General features: G+C 25.7%; 1 protein-coding gene across 15 annotated transcripts in view; it reads right to left on the bottom strand.

Moving 5' to 3' along the window:
- Positions 1 to 19,143, bottom strand: part of LOC111676946 (synapse-associated protein of 47 kDa) — a 100,156-nt gene that overhangs the window by 36,425 nt on the left and 44,588 nt on the right. For 11 of the 15 annotated variants that reach the window (XR_006940507.1, XM_046948362.1, XM_046948358.1 and 8 more), the window contains exon 3: positions 10,089 to 10,127. The exons of the other annotated variants lie outside the window; for them this stretch is intronic. Coding sequence is in view for 10 of the 11 variants with exons in the window: in XM_046948362.1 (XP_046804318.1) it covers positions 10,089 to 10,127 (39 nt within the window). In the remaining variant the exon portion in view is untranslated. The remainder of the gene's footprint in view (positions 1 to 10,088; positions 10,128 to 19,143) is intronic. 15 annotated transcript variants of the gene reach the window in all.

Below are 19,143 nucleotides of genomic sequence, written 5' to 3'. Positions count from 1 at the left end.
CATTGTGGTTGGTTGACTCTTTATTAGTTTGAGTGAAAATGAAAAGAAATTAATACAAAGTGAAAGAGAGAGCGAAAAATTAAAAAAAATAAAAATCCATTAACAGAAACAAAAGAAAAATAAAATGAATAGGAAATAAAAAAGGAAAAACACAAATACTCAGGCAAACACTAAAGTAAAAGAGCGAGAGAAAAAAAAAACAAGTAATAAAAACTGAAATTGCCAACTACAACAAATAGTGATGCTCGTTTGTTGGTGGTGGTAGTGCAGTTACAGTCTCTGCGGTCTAATATAATTAAATTTACTGACAATGCACAATTGCATTACAATGCAATAACAAGCCAAAAATATATCTATATGTACATATGTATATACATACTTACAAAAAATCGACTTCATGTATTTTTATATGCAAGTAAATTTGTGCAGTATCTAGAGCACAGCTATAAATAGTTAAAAAAAAAACAAACCCAACTTGTTAACTGGGCAAAAACGGAACTGGAAATACAACAACACCAAGAATAATGCAACGCAAAATGGTTGGACATTAAATTTTATAGAGACAGCAAACATCATCACTAATACCACTACACTTATACAATCAACTTATTTCCTTGCACTTCCTCTCACTTTTTTGCTTATAAAAGCAACAAAATCGAATTGAATTTATATACATATAGAGAAGTTTTCCTCTCTTATCTGCAGCACACATAAAACAGTAAATGACAGTTATGGGAAGTTTAAATTTTGAAATATTTCTTTCTTTAAGGACTCGAAGTACTTGAGTTGTACTAGTCTATGTATTAAACTGTGAACACGTCTATTGTGTATATGAACCAATATATGTATTGGTTGTATAGAAGAATCAGTGTATTCATATTGACTGATCAAAGGACTAAGCTGTTCAACAATTTAAAACACACATTCATAATGTACAAAAATAAATTTAAAATGTTGTGGAGATATTGCGGTATAACCATCTCTGACATCCAGTTTGTAGCTGCTGTTTTGGACATGTAAACAAACGTTCATTCTACACATATTAAACCAACACGAACACAACATTCTCATATTTTTATTGTTCGCAGTCATATTTCTTCCACTCTCTCCTAACTTTTCCTGTTTAAAAACAATGTTTTCTTAAAAAACACATATTATTATTGTTGTTGTTCTGTTGCCTGCCTGCCTGACTGCTGGTTTGTGGATGCATAGTTGGTGTTCATTAATGAGGTCTTGCTTCGTTGCATTCATAGGTAGATGGCATCTGTCTACTATCATGTTTTGTGTATAAGTTTAAATTGATTATAGGTTAAAGTAAGATTAAACAAACATAACAGAAAGAAAATAATATGACTTATGTCATTTTGGGGTCACTTCCTTAAATACGGGCACAACAGGGGTATTTATTTTGTTTATAGGACAAAATAATTATTTGCACGTTTGTTAAGAAAGCTATTTAATTAAAACTAATCAATAAAATTAAGAAAAACAATTTAAGTCATTGGATATTTTTTTCTAATATAAAAGACTAATTGTGTTATCTAATTTTGTATTCAAATTTTAAAAACATACATATATCTGAGAGTTTCACTAAACATTGTGGCAAAACAATCTTATACATCTCTATTTCATTATGAACACACATATAAACGCAGTACGTACAAACGATGCTCACTTCTGTATAAATATATACATGAATAAGACTGGTGTCATTCTCTAAACAACACATTCATATCCTGATAATACATATATCTAAATGGTTCATATCTATCTGCTGTTTGAGGCGATTGTATATGATTGGACATAAGAATGAAATAGTTCTAAACTAAAACTGAATTACAACTAAACTCGAACTGAACTAGAAATGAACTAGAACTGAACTAGCACTGAACTAGAGCCGAACTAGAGCTGAACTAGAACTGAAATAGAACTGAACTAGAACTGAACTACAACTGAACTAGAACTGAACTAAAACTGAACTAGAACTGAACTAGAACTGAACTAGAACTGAACTAGAACTGAACTAGAACTGAACTAGAACTGAACTAGAACTGATCTAGAACTGAACTAGAACTGAACTAGAACTGAACTAGAACTGAACTAGAACTGAACTAGAACTGATCTAGAACTGAACTAGAATTGAACTAGAACTGATCTAAAACTTAAACCCACCAAATAATGAGACATTTTGGAAAAATATTGTCCAACAGGGTTATTATGAAAACATTCTTGTTTTGGACAAATTAATCTGGCGATTATGTGTCTGTAAGTATCTGTGTGAGATTGTGTATTAATGTTTATTTCTAGCAATGTGATATGATGATGAGCAGGATAAAGATGACGTTTTCTAATGCTAATGCCAACGTTGAAAACCTTGATGTGTTAAAATGCTGTGTCATGTTTGCCAAACAAAATGTTGAAAACACACACACAGAAACATTTCATTTTTAAATGAACATTTAGAGCTAAGCAGATGGATTTGAAATCATAAATCAAATTTATAATAAATTAAACATAAAGAGAGGAATAAATTTTGTTTGAAATTTGTTAAGCGAAAATTATTGTATGAAGACTAAAAGGTCACCCAACTACCATTTTTCTTAATACCCTTTTCAGTATTAATTAGTAATAAAAAATTCTAAGTAGGAAAAAGATACATGAGATGAAAAATTATATTGTGTATCAAAATGTTTATTTAATTTTCTCAGTATACGGCTAATAACAATTTTACTACGTTTTATTTGCATTTTATTTTTAATTTCCTTTCTAATGAATATGAGCGAGCTACTTATACTCTCGGTAATAAGCAAAACTTCCTTTATGCTGTTCGCACCCCAGCTTTGCAAAATTAGATAAAATTTACCCTTTTTATTAGGTCGAATGAATAATAATTTTTGTTCTCTTTTTTGGTTCTTTTCTTATCACAAATTTCCATGCACACCCTTGCACAACAATACAAAATAATACACATTTTCCTATTTATTTATATATGTATGTTGATGACTGTCAGTATGGCTGTATGGGTGTTATTATGATACTCACGTAATTTAGTTTTAGAGAGGTAATGAGAATTTTATTCATACGGACTCCCAAACCGAATGTATTTATGTATATCGCATTAACATTTACATTTGGAAAATGCTAATTAAAAACTGAAATTGTAATTTGTAGGTTGTGTATTTGTGTTGTATTTATCCAGTATTTCATAGAAGTAAATTTTACTCGACACTACTGGAAGAACTAGAACTGTACTAGAACTGAACTAGAACTGAGCTAGAACTGAGCTAGAACTGAACTAGAACTGAACTAGAACTGAACTAGAACTGAACTAGAACTGAACTAGAACTGAACTAGAACTGAACTAGAACTGAACTAGAACTGAACTAGAACTAAACTAGAACTGAACTAGAACTGAACTACAACTGAACTAGAACTGAACTAGAACTGAAGTGGAACTGAACAGGAACTGAACTAGAACTGAACAGGAACTGAACAAGAACTGAAATAGAACTAATCCAGAATTGAATTTTTATAACGATACTCCGAGTTGGAAAGGAGTGTCTGTCAAGACACATGTTTATTATTATTTTATATCAAAAATTTAAACAAGTTTCTGAGCAGAAAAAAAAACAAATTCTTCTTTTTTTTGCTAAAAAAATGATTAAAAAGTTGTTATTCAACACATTTTAAAAATGTCGAAAAAATATGTATTCCAAATGTTTTTTCATTTGCTTTTAGCACCATATTGAATATTTTCAATTGAAGTCTATCAGAAGAAGCCATGAATACAAAGGAATTGCACGACAACAACAAAAAAAAACAAAATACATAGAAATTTACAGCTAAATATAAAAAGTAATAAAAAAATTGTTGATTATCAGCATTTCTGTCACACAATTGATTTAATTTATCGAGATGAAATTAGGAGTTTAGGGGAGCATATTTCCATGGTATTTTGTCAACATTTCCCTTTTTTCGTACCTGTTTCTTATGCTTGATGTGAAATTGAATTTTCAATTGTTTTTATCATCCCCAATGTATTATTTGGCTTTTGAAAGGAGAGGGTGTTGAAAATTTAATCATTGCTATCTTTTTTTATTTGGTACTTGTACTTGTGTTAAAGTACTTTTCATAATTTAAATATGAAAGTTTAAAATTGTTTATTGAAGCAGTGGGTTGTGGTTAATAAAAAAAAATCAACTTTGTATGTTTTAATTTTTTTTCTTTAGGATTATAAATATCTGAGAGTTTTCATTAATTGTTATTAAATTATTGAATATTTTCTTGCTATTGTAATAATTTGAAATTGTAATGGTAATGATTACCATAAGAAATTGAAGCCTAGAAATGTTGAAAGGCCATTTCTCATATCAAATAATTATTTTTGTTAACTATGTATATTCGAAAAAGTAGTAGAGTAGAGATGAGATATAAATACTCGAGAACTCGCCCGATTGACGATGAATAATGCTTTGTATGTGGGGATCCAACATCTATTATGAGCAGAACTTTAGGCTAGACTGTCACAGGGAACTTGTACTTGTATTCGTTTAAAGGGAGCATTGTCTGATAATGTACCTGAATATAAGGCCTTATGTGTCAATATCTGTTCAAATCTATTAAGAAAAGAAGTGCTTAGGAAGTTTTGCCTGAAATAATGGACCGATCTTAACCGTATTCATAGACTTCGTCCCTGGGACAAGCCTAAATTGTGACCTGTAGTTTGATTACAAGGTTTACATCGACGCACAGATGGACGGACATAGCTCAAAACGACTCATATAGAAGTTGGGTATAGAACCAATATTGTTGTGAGTTACAAACATCAGCACAAACCCAATATACCCTCCTCACTAACATGGTGTAGGGTATAAAAATATACCTTTAATTTTTTAACAAAATTTGATTCTTTTTCGCTTCTTTGAAAGTCAATAAATACCACTTCCACAGAAGGTAAACAAATTTACTTAAAACTACTTTTGAAGTGGTGATAAATGTTATTCTTTTGGAAGTAGGGTAGATGGGGGATCATCCGCGGGTCAGTGCGAAAAAGTTAAAAAATATGTACATGAGGATAACTTAGGAAAGATTGAAAGGAATAAAACTAAAGCCAACAAATCTAAGTATTCGAACCAAGAAAAAAATTAAGAATATGTATTGTGGTTTTAATTTAAGGCGGCCTCAAAAAAAAGGTGGCGTATGGTCCCCCTTCTACCCTACTTTGTTTTATTTTTGCCGGATGGTAATGCAAGTTTTTGCTGGGTATGCTATTACAAATCAGATTTGATAAATAGAAATAGTTATCTTTAAATAATTGAAAATCCTTTTAGGATTTAAAAAAAAACTTTAACAAAACATTTTTTTGTTAAATTTATACATAAATATTTTAGTTAAAAATGTTTGATCCATTAAAGTCTTTAAAATAAAATGCCATTTGTTTAGGGAGTTTTTTTCATATTTTAAATAAAAATCTAAAATCAAACGGAAACGGAAATACTAATAACAAGTACTTTTTTGCAAATTCATTTATGTTTTGTTGATTTGTGTGTGGGTGTGTGTAAGTATGTATGTATTTTAAGAAGCTTTTAACAAAATTCTAAAGGCAAAAAGAAAAAGGTATAATAAAAGAATGGCAACACGTCAAAAACTAATTTGTGAACGTAGTTTTTTTTATTTACACATACATATGTATGTAAAAGAAGAAGAAGAAAATCTAAAAAGAAATATAATAAAAATAAAATCAGTTTTATATAAATGATTTAAAGGAAAGAGGCTGTTGCTTATGTAAGTATTCTGACGTATTTATGTATGTACAAATACAAATATGTATATAAATGTATATATATACACACATTTAATGTACAGGTGTTTAGATATGTAAGTTTGTGAATGTATCACAAAAGGGAGGTTCTTATTTATATCTCTTATATCATATCATAAACATTTTACAACAATACAAAAGATATTGATCTGTTTGTTACAATAGATTTTTTTTCGTATTGACATCACATATATTTTGAGAAAACTTACTAAACATTTAGCAAATCAAAATCATGTTTTAGCATGTTTCTCTTACTTAGCATAATAAGATGTTTGTATAAAGTTGCACTTCATAAAGAATAAGAACTTTTTATATCGTTCTATAAACCGGAATAGAAAGAGATAGTATCTCAGCTATCATTTGTTTAAATTTTTGATCACATTCGAGTCATTTAGGACTCTTCTGAACGATTAAAATGATCATATATGCGCTCATTTTCTGATCAGATACATTTGTCGGGAGTAAATGGTAGCCTACCCGCGAATCTTCTAAACGAGTCGTTTATGAGCCTCATTTCTGATCAGTTCTGACTCGTTTTTAAATCTTTTTTGAGTCACTAATGTGCCGAATTACTGGTCCCCAGCAAAACTAAAACGAATTACTTCCGAAAGAATAGCATTTATCACCACTTCAAAAGTAGCACTAAGTGAAATTGTTAACTATCTGTGGAAGAAGCGAAAAGAAACCAATTTTGTTTAAAATTGAAGGAATATTTTTTTGGACTGATTTTTTTTTTTTTTAATTAAACCCATTTTATTATGGAGTTAATTCATAAATGCGTGTAATGTATTTATTTATGTTAATATTGTTTAAGTCAAATTAGTTGTATACTATAATACTACAATTTCACTTCCTAATAACTTCCAAAAAAAAAGAACATAAAAATTACTTTCTGAGATGTAGTGAATTTGGAATAAAAGGGATGTCCTTCCTCCTATGACAAGTCTGTGTTAAAATCATCACTTCTTTAGGTCTTTTTCATTACTTCCATTGAACAAATTCTACTTCTTTTTCGCATCTTTTTTGCTGCGTCATTTTTGAGTCTTTTCTGAGTAATTTTTATGTTTATTACAGACAAATACAATACAATAGAAAACATTTTTTGTTCCATTGCAGTGTTGCTGTTCCATTGCTTTACATTTTGTTATTGTTTTTTAAATAATCTGTTTTCAATCATATTTAAGGATCATTTTTGAAATCGATTTTATCCATAGGCTTCGTCCTTGGGCCTCAAAAAAAGTGTGTGCCAAATTTCAAACAATTATCTTGAAAATCTACTTAGAAAACGATTCTAGGCCGATTGGTATACCTTAATGTGGGTATAGGACGAATATTTTTGTATGTTACAAACATAAGCACAAATCAAATATACCCTCACCAATAAAGTGATGTAGGGTATAATGACTCAGTTTACTGAATTATCATCCAACAATATTAAAGGATTGCAAAGAAAGAGAAGAGTCTGCACTGGTATCGAAAGCGCATTAATAATGTAAAAACGGACACGATGCAACACAGGATGTTAACCACTATTAATAGCATTCTAAGGACCTTAAACGATTAATGCTTCATCAAACAAATGAGTAAGCTACCCAGAAATAGGAAATTGTGTAACTTCTATAGGGCAAGGATCCAAATTGTTTAAACCAAAGGTCGAAAGGGACCTTAATACAACTTTCGGAAGGATCAAACAATAATGTCATCCCAATGAAAAGGGAAATCTGTGTTTGCACAAGAAAGACATATTGTTACATATAACTGAAACTTGGTAAATAGTTAATAGAAATCACTAACAGGAATCTATAATTCAAATAGTATATTAGCAAAAAAACAACTTCCAAAGAAGCGTAAAGGAATGTAGAATTTACGCAATAGAAATACAGAAAAAGACCTGCAGATGTTATAATTTAAACACAGGCTTGTCACAATGCTCGCTACAATTGACTCAGTTAAATTCGGTACAGGTTTTCGGGTCTGTCGCAATTTCTTTATATCCTAGTAGATTTTATTATATCTAAAATATAGAGTGTAATGGATATTTCCCTTTGGATTCAACACGGGCTACAAATACACTTCAGTTAGTGTAATGGATTCATCTTCGTTAATATGAATTGAAATATAATTTTCTTTCATTGCGCTCATCAAATAAATCCTCGGTCTGTCCTTGAAATAATTTGACATGAACCATATAATCTGGGACCATGGGAATCGATCGAGTTTACAGAGTATTGTTTTGGACTATATTTGGTCCCTTTTATTGGAATCCTTTATACCAATCTTGCGGGAAGAGAATGTTGGTAAAAAACTGATACATTGTAAAGTCTAGAAATCGTCATAAATTCGATGCTAAAACTGGGACAGCAGATATTCCACACAGTAGTAACTTTGGGAGTAAGTATAGGAAATGAGTTCGGGTCAATTGTATGTCATAAGTAATAGATGTAGGGGTAAGCGGGCCTCACCCATCCGTATGCTTATAGTAAGTTTTTCGGATGTTTTTCTCAATGTATGTGAGAAGTGTCCTTGGTAAAATAGTGATGGATGTAAGCTATCTTAGACAAGTGAAAGCACTTCGATTTCATTCACCATAAGAATTGATTTGTTTTTTTTTTTCATTCCGAGAAGTAAAGCAATTCTTTCCGCATATAACGCATTGTTGCCACACAAATCCAACATTTTCGATGTTGCACTATAAATTTCAATAACTAAATGAGAAAAAAAAGACAGAAACTTAGTTTAAAAGATATGGCCGACATACTGGCATCTTCCTAATCACAACATGAGCTTCTAGTCGGAAGATGGCAACAAAGTTTAACGCATTTTTCTACAGCAGCAGGGCATTTGGGTAAACATTAGCTAATAAGGTTAATTCTAAAACCTGTGATACATGACTGTCAGATCTTACAACATTGGCAGAAAAATGTTTAGAAAATATCTAACAATCGTATGAACTTTCAATTTTAGGTTTCAAACATTAACAGCAAAAGCATCTCAGACAATGTTGCAATTAGTACGGTTTTCTGAAAATTATTGTGACAACATTGTAAGATCTGACAACCGTGTACACATAGCTTAAGGCCCTATTAAACTTTGAACGAATTATAAAAGAATATTCTTTCAGAGGTAAGCTAGATGGTAATAGGTCACTGGGAGTTGGAGTTAAGCAACTAGCTGACATCTTATATTACTCCACAATTCTCTCTATAGGTCAATAAACACCACCCTACTAACACTTGAATTCTCATTATATTTTTGCAGGGAAATGAGAAAAAAAGAAAATTGTAATAAAAAAGGATTAAATGTGATTAAGTGGAAGTGATAAAGGTATAACATTTTTTCCATTAAATACCAACTGGTATTGGTGGATGAAATGGTATAAATTGCTTGGAACACTATATACTATAGTACAGTTGTTATTTGCATGAATAGAAAGAGATTTTTTTGTTTTACTTTTTGTTCTCAAACTTTTTGTTGCTCTTTGAAAAGATTTAGTATTTTTATAATTTAAAGTGAAATATTGCAAGAGTCCAGGTTTATTTTCACACAGCTACAGAAAAGTTTATTTAATGGATTTGTTTAGAGTATTAGAAATATATGTATGTATGTGTTTGTGTGGCACTTTGACTGTCGCTATTTAAAAATGAAAAACCCTTATTTAAAATGAAATGTGATTCACGAGTTTATATTATTGTGCATTAAAATAGCAGATTAATGAAATTCAATATTAATCTGTTGTTGGCAAAAAAAAAAAAAAAAAACAAAAAAAGACAAATGCTGAAAAAAGGGTAAAATGTTGAAGTACTCTTCATAATATACTACATACAATTTAAGTACAGATTTATTTATATAATACTTAAAGAATTGTTGGAATAATATTAAATTGCTAATTTTTTTGTTTAAAAACAAAATATTTATGTAGCTATTTAAATTGAATATTTAATTTAACAAAATGGAGGATTTTATATATTTAAATTTTTTTTAAACCTTCACCTAAGTGAATTCTATTGTTATTCTTTAATTTGTTATTTTTATAAAGTAATCATTCGATCCTTAAAAAGTCCTAATATTTATAAATGCAAAGTCGATCTTGTGATACTTGTCCGTCTGTCTTATATGAATAGAAATATATGTTTGCTAAAATCTTTCAAATAAGTATGTTCAAACATGTTTTATCTTTGTGTATAAATATAAAAAAATAAAATAAATTTTAAAATAACTATAAATAAAAAAAAATAATAAATAAAAACTAAAAAAATATATTACTCACGTTGTTTCTTTAACAAGGGAATCTACAAATGAGGATGAGCTAAATAATGAAAAAAAATAAAATAATAAAATAATTAAATTAAAAAAAGAAAAACTAAAACGAAAACTTAAACAAATTATAAGATATTATATTTTAAATAATTTATGTAAAAAATGTTGAATTTAAATTTTAAATTTTTTGAATGTTACAGTTTACATGACATCCTTGTCATATATTAGCAATTTACGAAGAAATTCTACTACCTTTTTATAGTTACACATACATTTTTTTATAGACTTACGAATATTTTAAGAAAATTTATAAAAATAATGTGTATTTACCTGTAAGAAATAAGAGAAAAGAAAATCATTAGCATATTTTGTGGAATAAATATTTATATACAAATTTAAATATGCAAGTATGTAAAAATAATAAGAAAACCTGTAAATGAGCTTTATTAAATCGAATGATATTTCCTTAAATATAAAGCCATATTTCCAAATAACAACTATAATTGAACTGGAATAAAACTTGAACTGAACTAGAGTTAAACTATAATAAAACTAGAACTGATGTAAACAAAATAAGAACTGAACTGGAACTGGACTAGAACTGAACTAGAACTGAACTAGAACTGAACTAGAACTGAACTAGAACTGAACTAGAACTGAACTAGAACTGAACTAGAACTGAACTAGAACTGAACTAGAACTGAACTAGAACTGAACTAGAACTGAACTAGAACTGAACTAGAACTGAACTAGAACTGAACTAGAACTGAACTAGAACTGAACTAGAACTGAACTAGAACTGAACTAGAACCGAACTAGAACTGAACATATTTGTCTCTTGATCTCACGGTTTAAATTAAATCGACTATGTTTGGATGCAAATGACGTTTTTTACTATTTAATTTATATTTATTTTTGAGAGTTCATTTCGCGTTGGTGTCAATATCCAATTAAAGTTCGTGACCTAAGGCTATGTTTGGTTTTCGTTGATTAAATAAAAAAAATCGAATAAATACATACATATCACTTAAGTAAAGATATATTCTATTTTATTTTTAAAATTATTTTGTTGGCCATAAAACTATTCAAATTTATGTCTTCAACTAAAATACTTCAGTTATTTTTCCCACAGACATCAAAACTTAAAATATAAAGATAAATAAAAACAAAAAAAAAAAATTTAACATAAATTGAATTACCAAGTAACATATTGAAAAACAACATAAACAACAAGATATGTATATAAAAAAAAAGAAAAATAAACATTATCAAATAATCCAGGGCCATAAACAAAGATACTAAAGCCATAACTACAGAAAAACTAACCAATAACCAGGATGAAAAGAAAAACAGATAAAACAAACAGCCTCATCATTGTTCCATCATTGAAAGTGCGGTTAATGTAAAAGATGATATTTTTTTTAATACGTTTTATTTTTATTGATTGATACACATAAAATAAACACTTAGATATAGGTTTTGTTGCATACATCTGCACCAAACAAGGATACCCATATGGACATATGGACTGTGGGCCTAATAATACATATATACTAGAAGAGTGTGTGTGTGTTTTTTTTTTGTATTGGTATGTGGACTCATAGAATTAATATGAATAAAACAGAAAATCGAACAACCTTGACCCAAACTAGGATACGAGTATTTTAACCAATAAAATACAAACAGACAAGGCAGCAAACAGGCAGAAATTGTTGTTATTTTAGTTAGTTTATCGAATTGTTGCAAAAATAAAAACAAGTAAAATTTAATGTAAACAATGTGTAAAATAGACCTGGGTCTAGAAAAAAAAATAAATTTTTCTAAAGTTTTTCTTTAATAAAACTTATCCATTCAAGTCAAAAGTTGGCGATTTTGGAAAAATTTTCTTCTTATCTGATGGTAATATTGAAATAGAAGATTAGCTAGATAAAATTTTGAAGGACTGGTCTAATGTTTATATAAAACTTTATAACTAAACATTTATGTAATTGTTAAAGGGCAATACATACAGTAGGTATTTGTCGGAATACATGTGTACTGATACTAAAGGTATGAATTCTTCAAAAATTAATATTTAATACAATTTAATTTCATTTAAGAGAATTTGGATTAGTTCTCTTTAAATTGAAATCCTTTGATGAATTTTATTTTTATAGAAAAAGTTCTTTGTTTTTTAAGAAAATTTTAATTCAGATTTTCTTTTTATAGAAAATTGTTCGTTGAAATGTTTTTTTTTTTTTAAGACATTTTCTTTCAATATTTCTTTTTATAAAGAATTTTTGTTAAGATTTTCTTTTTATAAAAAATTTTTATTAAAAATAAATGTTTTCTTTTTAAACATTTCAATTTAAGTAATTTATTTATTTTTGTTGAATTTTATTTTTATAAAAAAAGTTTTAAATTTTCTTTTTTTTACAAAAGTTTTGTTCAGATGTTTTTTTGAAGAAAATTTTCGTTAAAATTTTCTTTTAATAGAAAAAATTTATATAAAACTTTATTTTTGTAAAAAAAATCTTTAAAATTTTATTTTTTTAGGAAAGTTTTGTTCAAAATTTCATTAAATTCTATTAAAGAAAATTTTCGTTAATTTTTTTAAAAAATTCTGGCTAAAATTAAATTTAAAAATAAAATTTGTTTTAAAATTTTTCTTTTAAGAATATTTTTTAAATTTATTTTAAGAAATTTTTTGTTAAAATTGTTTTTTAAAAATTTTTTTGTTTAACGTTAAATTTTTAGAAAATTTTCTTAAAATTTGAATTTTTAGAAAATTTCCATTGAAATTTTCATTTTTAGAAAATTTTTGTTGAACTTTTTGTTTAACGTTCAATTTTTGGAAAATTTTCGTTAAAATTTTAATTTATAAAAATTTTATTTTTTTGGAAATTTTTCGTTAAAATTGTATTTATTACAAATTTTGTAAAATTAAATTTTCTTAAAAAAGAAAGTTCATTCCGATGTTTGTAAATTTTTTAAAGATTTTTTTAAAGCAAATTCTGGGTAAAATTAAATTTAAAAAAAATCTTTAAAATTTTTCTTTTAAGAAAATTTTCCTTAAATATTTTCGTTAAACTTTTAGAAATTTTTCAATAAAACTTTGTTTTTTTTTTAAAAATTGTAAAATAAAATTTTTAATAAATTTTCTTTTTATAGATTTTTTTTTTTCTTGAGAAAATATTCATTTCGATTTTTGTTAATTATTAAAAGCAAATGCTTTAAAAATTTTATTTTTATAGAAAATTTTATTTTTTAGAAAATTTCAGTTCAGATTTTTGTTATAATTTTCTTTTAATAGAAAATTTTATGAATTTTTATTAAAATTTTAGTTAAAATTTTCTTTTTATATAAAATTTTCGTTAAATTTATGGAAAATGTTTCTTAAAATTTTTTTAAACTAATTTTTCCTTTAAATTTTTATCGAAATTTTTCTTGTATTTTTTTTATAAAAATTGTTTGTCTAGCTTTCTTTCTCGTTGAAATCCTTTTTTAAAGAAAATTTTTGTTCAAATTTTCTTTTTTTTAAAAAATTTTTCTTCAAATTTTCTTTCTACAGTAAAATTTAAGAAATGCTCTTTTTATAAATAATAAAAACTCCGTTTAAACTACTGTAAACACCATAAAACAAATGTAATCAAAACATATTGTTTAAAAAAAGACAACCTAAATGCAGTTAAGTTACAACCCTGTATATTTAAATATTTGCAAAAGAAACCATTTTAACAGTCAACAAGCAAAAAAAAAATAAAATGAAATCCAATCCAATATGGCAACAAGGTTAGTTTGTGCTGCTCTCTTGTCTATCGACTATGTTAAAAGACTTCAAACTAAAAACATTTAGTTCAATGGTTGACAACATGTTCGATAACAAGAATGAATGATTACCCAGGTATGAAAAACGAATCCAAATAAAAACATAAATTTTCAAGAGATTTGCGAAATGGCAAAAAAAAAAACAAGCAAACATGAACATATTTCTATAAAATTTACAAAGACCTTTAAATTTATCATGATTATATAAACACATTTGAATGTGTTATCTACGTCAATGTATTGGATTTTAAACTCTAAATAAGAGCTTTGAATAGGAAATATTTGTAAAAGAAAATAAATGTTTGTTAAATTTTCGTTAAAAGTTCTTTAATAAAAAGTTTTGCGGAATTTAGAAAATTTTCCTACATATTTTATCTTAACATACATAACTTTATTGTTGCAAATCTTAAATATTAATTTCATTAAATGTTCTTGACTTTATCCTCCAACAATAAATTACTCTATTACATATGCACCTAAACTTGTCATTAAGGTCCTTATATATACATACATAATCACATATACGCAGAGAAAAATCATGGTTGTGGAAACCAGGTTATTGCGACAACTTAAAAATATCTTAGTTAGTTAGTTAGTTAGTTTGAAAGGAGGATGTATACACATCAAATCCGAAGAAATACACCTAGGCCTCTATCGGGCCTGTTGTGCGCTCCTTAACCAGTGCCACGGGTGGGAATCGAACCCACCACCTCCGGTCTACCAGACTAGAACACTAACCACTAACCTACCGGAGACCACAAATATCTTATATCTTATTATGATTAAATATAGTTGAAATATTTGATCATAATATGGTCTTATTTGTCGATAAATTGTTATCATTTGTATTTGTTGTTGTACCAGCACACAGAGGAAAAAACACGGTAGAAAATAGTCAGTCAGACAACGGAGAAAAATTTAGATTTCGAAAACGATTAGTTGCAATCTTGACAACGTTATATCTATATATCTATATATCTATATCTATCTCTATATATATATATATATATATATATATATATATAATATATATATATATATATATATATATATATATATATATAATATATATATATATATATATATATATATATATATATATTATATATATATATATAAATATATATATATATATATATATATATATATATATATATATATATATATATATATATATATATATATATATATATATATATATATATATATATATATATATATTTATATATATATATATATATTTATAGATATATAGATAGATATAGATATATAGATATATAGATATATAAATATATAGATATATAGATATATAGGTATATATTTATATAGATATATAGGTATATATTTATATAGATATATAGATATAAAGATATAAAGATATATAGATAGATTGATTGATTGATTGATTGATTGATTGATTGATTGATTGATAGTTACTTAGTTAGTTAGTTAGTTAGTTAGTTAGTTAGTTAGTTAGTTATTTAGTTAGTTAGTTAGTTAGTTAGTTAGTTAGTTAGTTAGTTAGTTAATTAGTTGGTTAGTTAGTTAGTTATTTAGTTAGTTAGTTAGTTAGTTAGTTAGTTAGTTAGTTAGTTAGTTAGTTAGTTACTTAGTTAGTTAGTTAGTTAGTTAGTTAGTTAGTTAGTTAGGTGGTTAGTTAGGTGGTTAGTTAGTTACTTAGTTAGTTGGTTAGTTAAGCTGTGTCTTAGGTACGAATCGATTTTTTTCATTGTTATCACTATTTAGTTGTTGTAAAAATAATTATGTTTCACAGAATCAAACTTAAATTTACAGTAACTGAAATATTCTTAAGATCTAAGTAGAATGTTTTTTAAAAAAAATATATTGTTACTGTAAACATAGTATTGTTACATGCTTTTTCTCTGCATGTAGTTTTGCTAAAACATACCTGTATTTTTCCTAATATTACCTCGCACATATGGCTATAATTATGTTATTTTTTTATTTTTTTTTTATTTTTTCGCATTAAGTCATTAAAAGCTATTATTTAGCTGTTTCTACTATAATTTTTTATAGTTCTTTTGAACAGCTGCTAAAGTTAGTTTGAAAGAGTTGTGGTATTGGTAAGCAATTTTCAAGGAAACACAACATAATAATATGTGTTAAATTTATTCTATATATACATTTTGTATTTGTACAAAATTTCACATTAGTTGCTATTGTGGTTGTAGTTGTTTTCTGTTTTTCTTATATCAACAGCCAATTAGGACGCCAGAAGTTGTTCTTATTTACTTTATATTTTGTTAAACAAACTTCAATAAATATGTATTTTATTCTTTCGCTATGTTATATGTAGTAGTATGTAGTTAATATGTAAACTTTCATTTGGAGTTTTATGCTATTTTTATACATATTTAAAGACCTTTACTTTCATACTTTCTTTTCATTTATTTTGATTAAAGGATAAAAAGCTGTAAATGAAGTAATTTTCACTTTTAATTCGTTACATAGAAGCCAAAAGTAAGATTTTTTAGTTCGGTAGATATTGGAAGAAGGCTTTTACGAACATATTTTAATTAATATTTTCATTCAAAAGAAATTTTTCTATAAAATTTATTAATCCTTTTCATTTAAAGAAAAATTTAATACAAATTCTCTAAAAAAGGTAAATTTAACGAAAATTAAAAAAAAAAAATAAAAAATCTTTATAAAAGGAAAATTTTTTGAATTTTTTTTTTTCAAAAGGAAAATTTTATGAAAAATTTATATTTGAAGAATATTTAAAAAAACTTTTTTTTTGAAAAGAGAATTTGAATAAAATTCTCTTTTCAAAATACAAAATACATAAATTTGAATAAAAAACCTTCTACATAAAGAATTTTTTGAACATTTTCTATAAAAAGGATATTTTAATGAATATTTTCTATAAAAAATATTTATGAAATTTTTTTAGAAAAATAAAACTTAAACGAAAATATTTGATAAAAAGAAAAATTTTAGAAAATTTTTCTACGAAAAGAAAATTTTAATAGAATTTTTTTATTAAATGAAAATTTTAATCAAAATTTCTGAAAAAAAAATTAAGAAAATTTTCTATGAAAAGTAAAAAATTAAGAAACCTTTCTGTACAAGAAAAAATGTCTATAAAAGGAAAAATTTCTAAGATTTTCTATGAAATATTATCCATGAAAAAAATTGTATTAAAAATTTATATGAAAAGAAAAATTCAACAAAATTTTTTTGTTAAAAGAAAATTTCAAAGAAAATGTTCCCAAAAACTTTCTAAAAAAATTTAAGAAAACTTAAACGAAATTTATCGATAATTTTCTAAAAAAAAAACTTTATCAAAAAAGATTTTCTTTTAAAAGAATTTTTCAAAATTTCTAAAATAATAATTTTCTAAAACAGAAAATTTTTTAATAGTTTTCTAAAAAGAAAATTTTTCTAAAATTTAGAAAAGAAAATTTATTTATAAAGATTTTTTTAACAAAAATGTGTCAAAAAATTTTCTATAAAAAGATAATTAATTAAAAATTTTCTACAAAAGAAACTTTATCAAAAATTTTTCTTAATTTTTTTTTTTAATTTATATAAAAAGAAAAAATTATCAATCATTTTCTATTAAAAAAAATTGTAACTAAAATTTTCTGTAAAAAGAAAATCTACAAAAGAAATTTTCTATAAAAAAAATATATTTAGAACTTTTTTATAAAATAAAATTTATTCAAAAATCTTTCAAAAAAAAAAAAAAAATCATAAAAAATTATCAAAAACGTTTGTAACAAAAAATTTAAAAAAAAAATATATATAAACAAGTAGGAAAGTATAGTCGGGCATGGCCGACCATATAATACCCTACACCATGAGTATATTTTTAAAATTTTTACTTTTTATAAAGAAACTTTTATGTTGAATATTTTTCCAAAATATTTAAGCAATTTATTGATAAAAAAAAACTAAAATTTCTAAATGAGGCTTTATATAGGTCAAATTGGGCCGATCCTTGGTAAATTTGTGAAAAGGATATACTTTTAAATAACAGTTAGTTTTGTTGAGTTTCATAACGATACAAATGGTTACAAGTAAATTTTAGACGTTTAAGACATTTTTTGAAGGGGGGTTTGTATGGGGGCTAGGGTCAAATAAGGGCCGATCCTTACGAAAATCTGCAGTGTCATAAATACTTATGTAAAACTTATTTATGCCAATTTTTACAGAGATAATATAATTTGACGTAATTATGGCATAAAAAGTTCAAATCGGGAGGTACGGTTGTATGGGGGCTAGGTGAAATAATGGACCGATTTCAACCATTTTCAATAGGCTTTGTCCCTGTACCAAAAAACATGCTTGGTCCAAATTTCATCAAATTATCTTGAAAATTGCGGCCTGTACCTTGCGCACAAGGTTTACATGGACAGCCAGCCAGCCGGACAGACGGACGGACGGACATGTCTTAATAGACTCAGAAAATGATTCTGAATCGATCGGTATACTTAAAGGTGGGTATTGGACCAATATTTTTGTATGTTACAAACATCAGTGTAGGGTATAAAAAGATGATGTATGCAAAACGTTTCTATACAAGGAAATCAAAAATTTTCTTTAAAAAGAAAAAATTATTATCTATTAAAATAATTTTTTAACTAAAATTTAGTGTAAAAGGAAAATATACAACAAATTTCCTATAAAAGTAAAATCTTTTCCATAAAAAGAAAATTTGTCAAAAATGTTCTTTAAAAATATAATTCAATAAGCAAATTTTACCAAAAATGTTTGTATAAAAAGAACATATTTTTTCTATAAAAAGAAAATTTATCAAAAATTTTTTTAAAAGAAAATTTATTAAAGACTTTTTTATAAAAAGAAAATTTATCAATAGCAATCTTCTAAAAAACGAAAATTTATCAAAAATATTATATAAAACGAAAAAGTATCAAAATCTTTTTTATAGAAAGAAAATTTATTAAAAATTAAAAAAAAAATGAAAATTTATGAAATATTTTTTTAAGGAAGAAAATTTATCAAAAATTTTAAAAAGGCAAATTTATCAAAAAGTATTTGAAAGAAAATTTATGAAAACTTTTCTATAAAATGAAAATTTATCAAAAACATTATTATTAAAATAATTTTTTAACGAAATTTTACTGTAAAAAGAAAATTTATCAAAATCTTTTCCATAAAAGGAAAATTTATCAAAAACTTTTCTAATTTAAAAAATTTCTTTAAAAAAGGAAAATGTATCCAAAACATTTCTATAAAAAGAAAATTTTTCAAAAATTCTCTAAAAAAATTTT

Source organism: Lucilia cuprina, chromosome 4, assembly GCF_022045245.1.
Source record: "Lucilia cuprina isolate Lc7/37 chromosome 4, ASM2204524v1, whole genome shotgun sequence".
Taxonomy (NCBI): Eukaryota; Metazoa; Arthropoda; class Insecta; order Diptera; family Calliphoridae; genus Lucilia; species Lucilia cuprina.
This window is presented reverse-complemented; position numbering and strand designations above follow the sequence as displayed.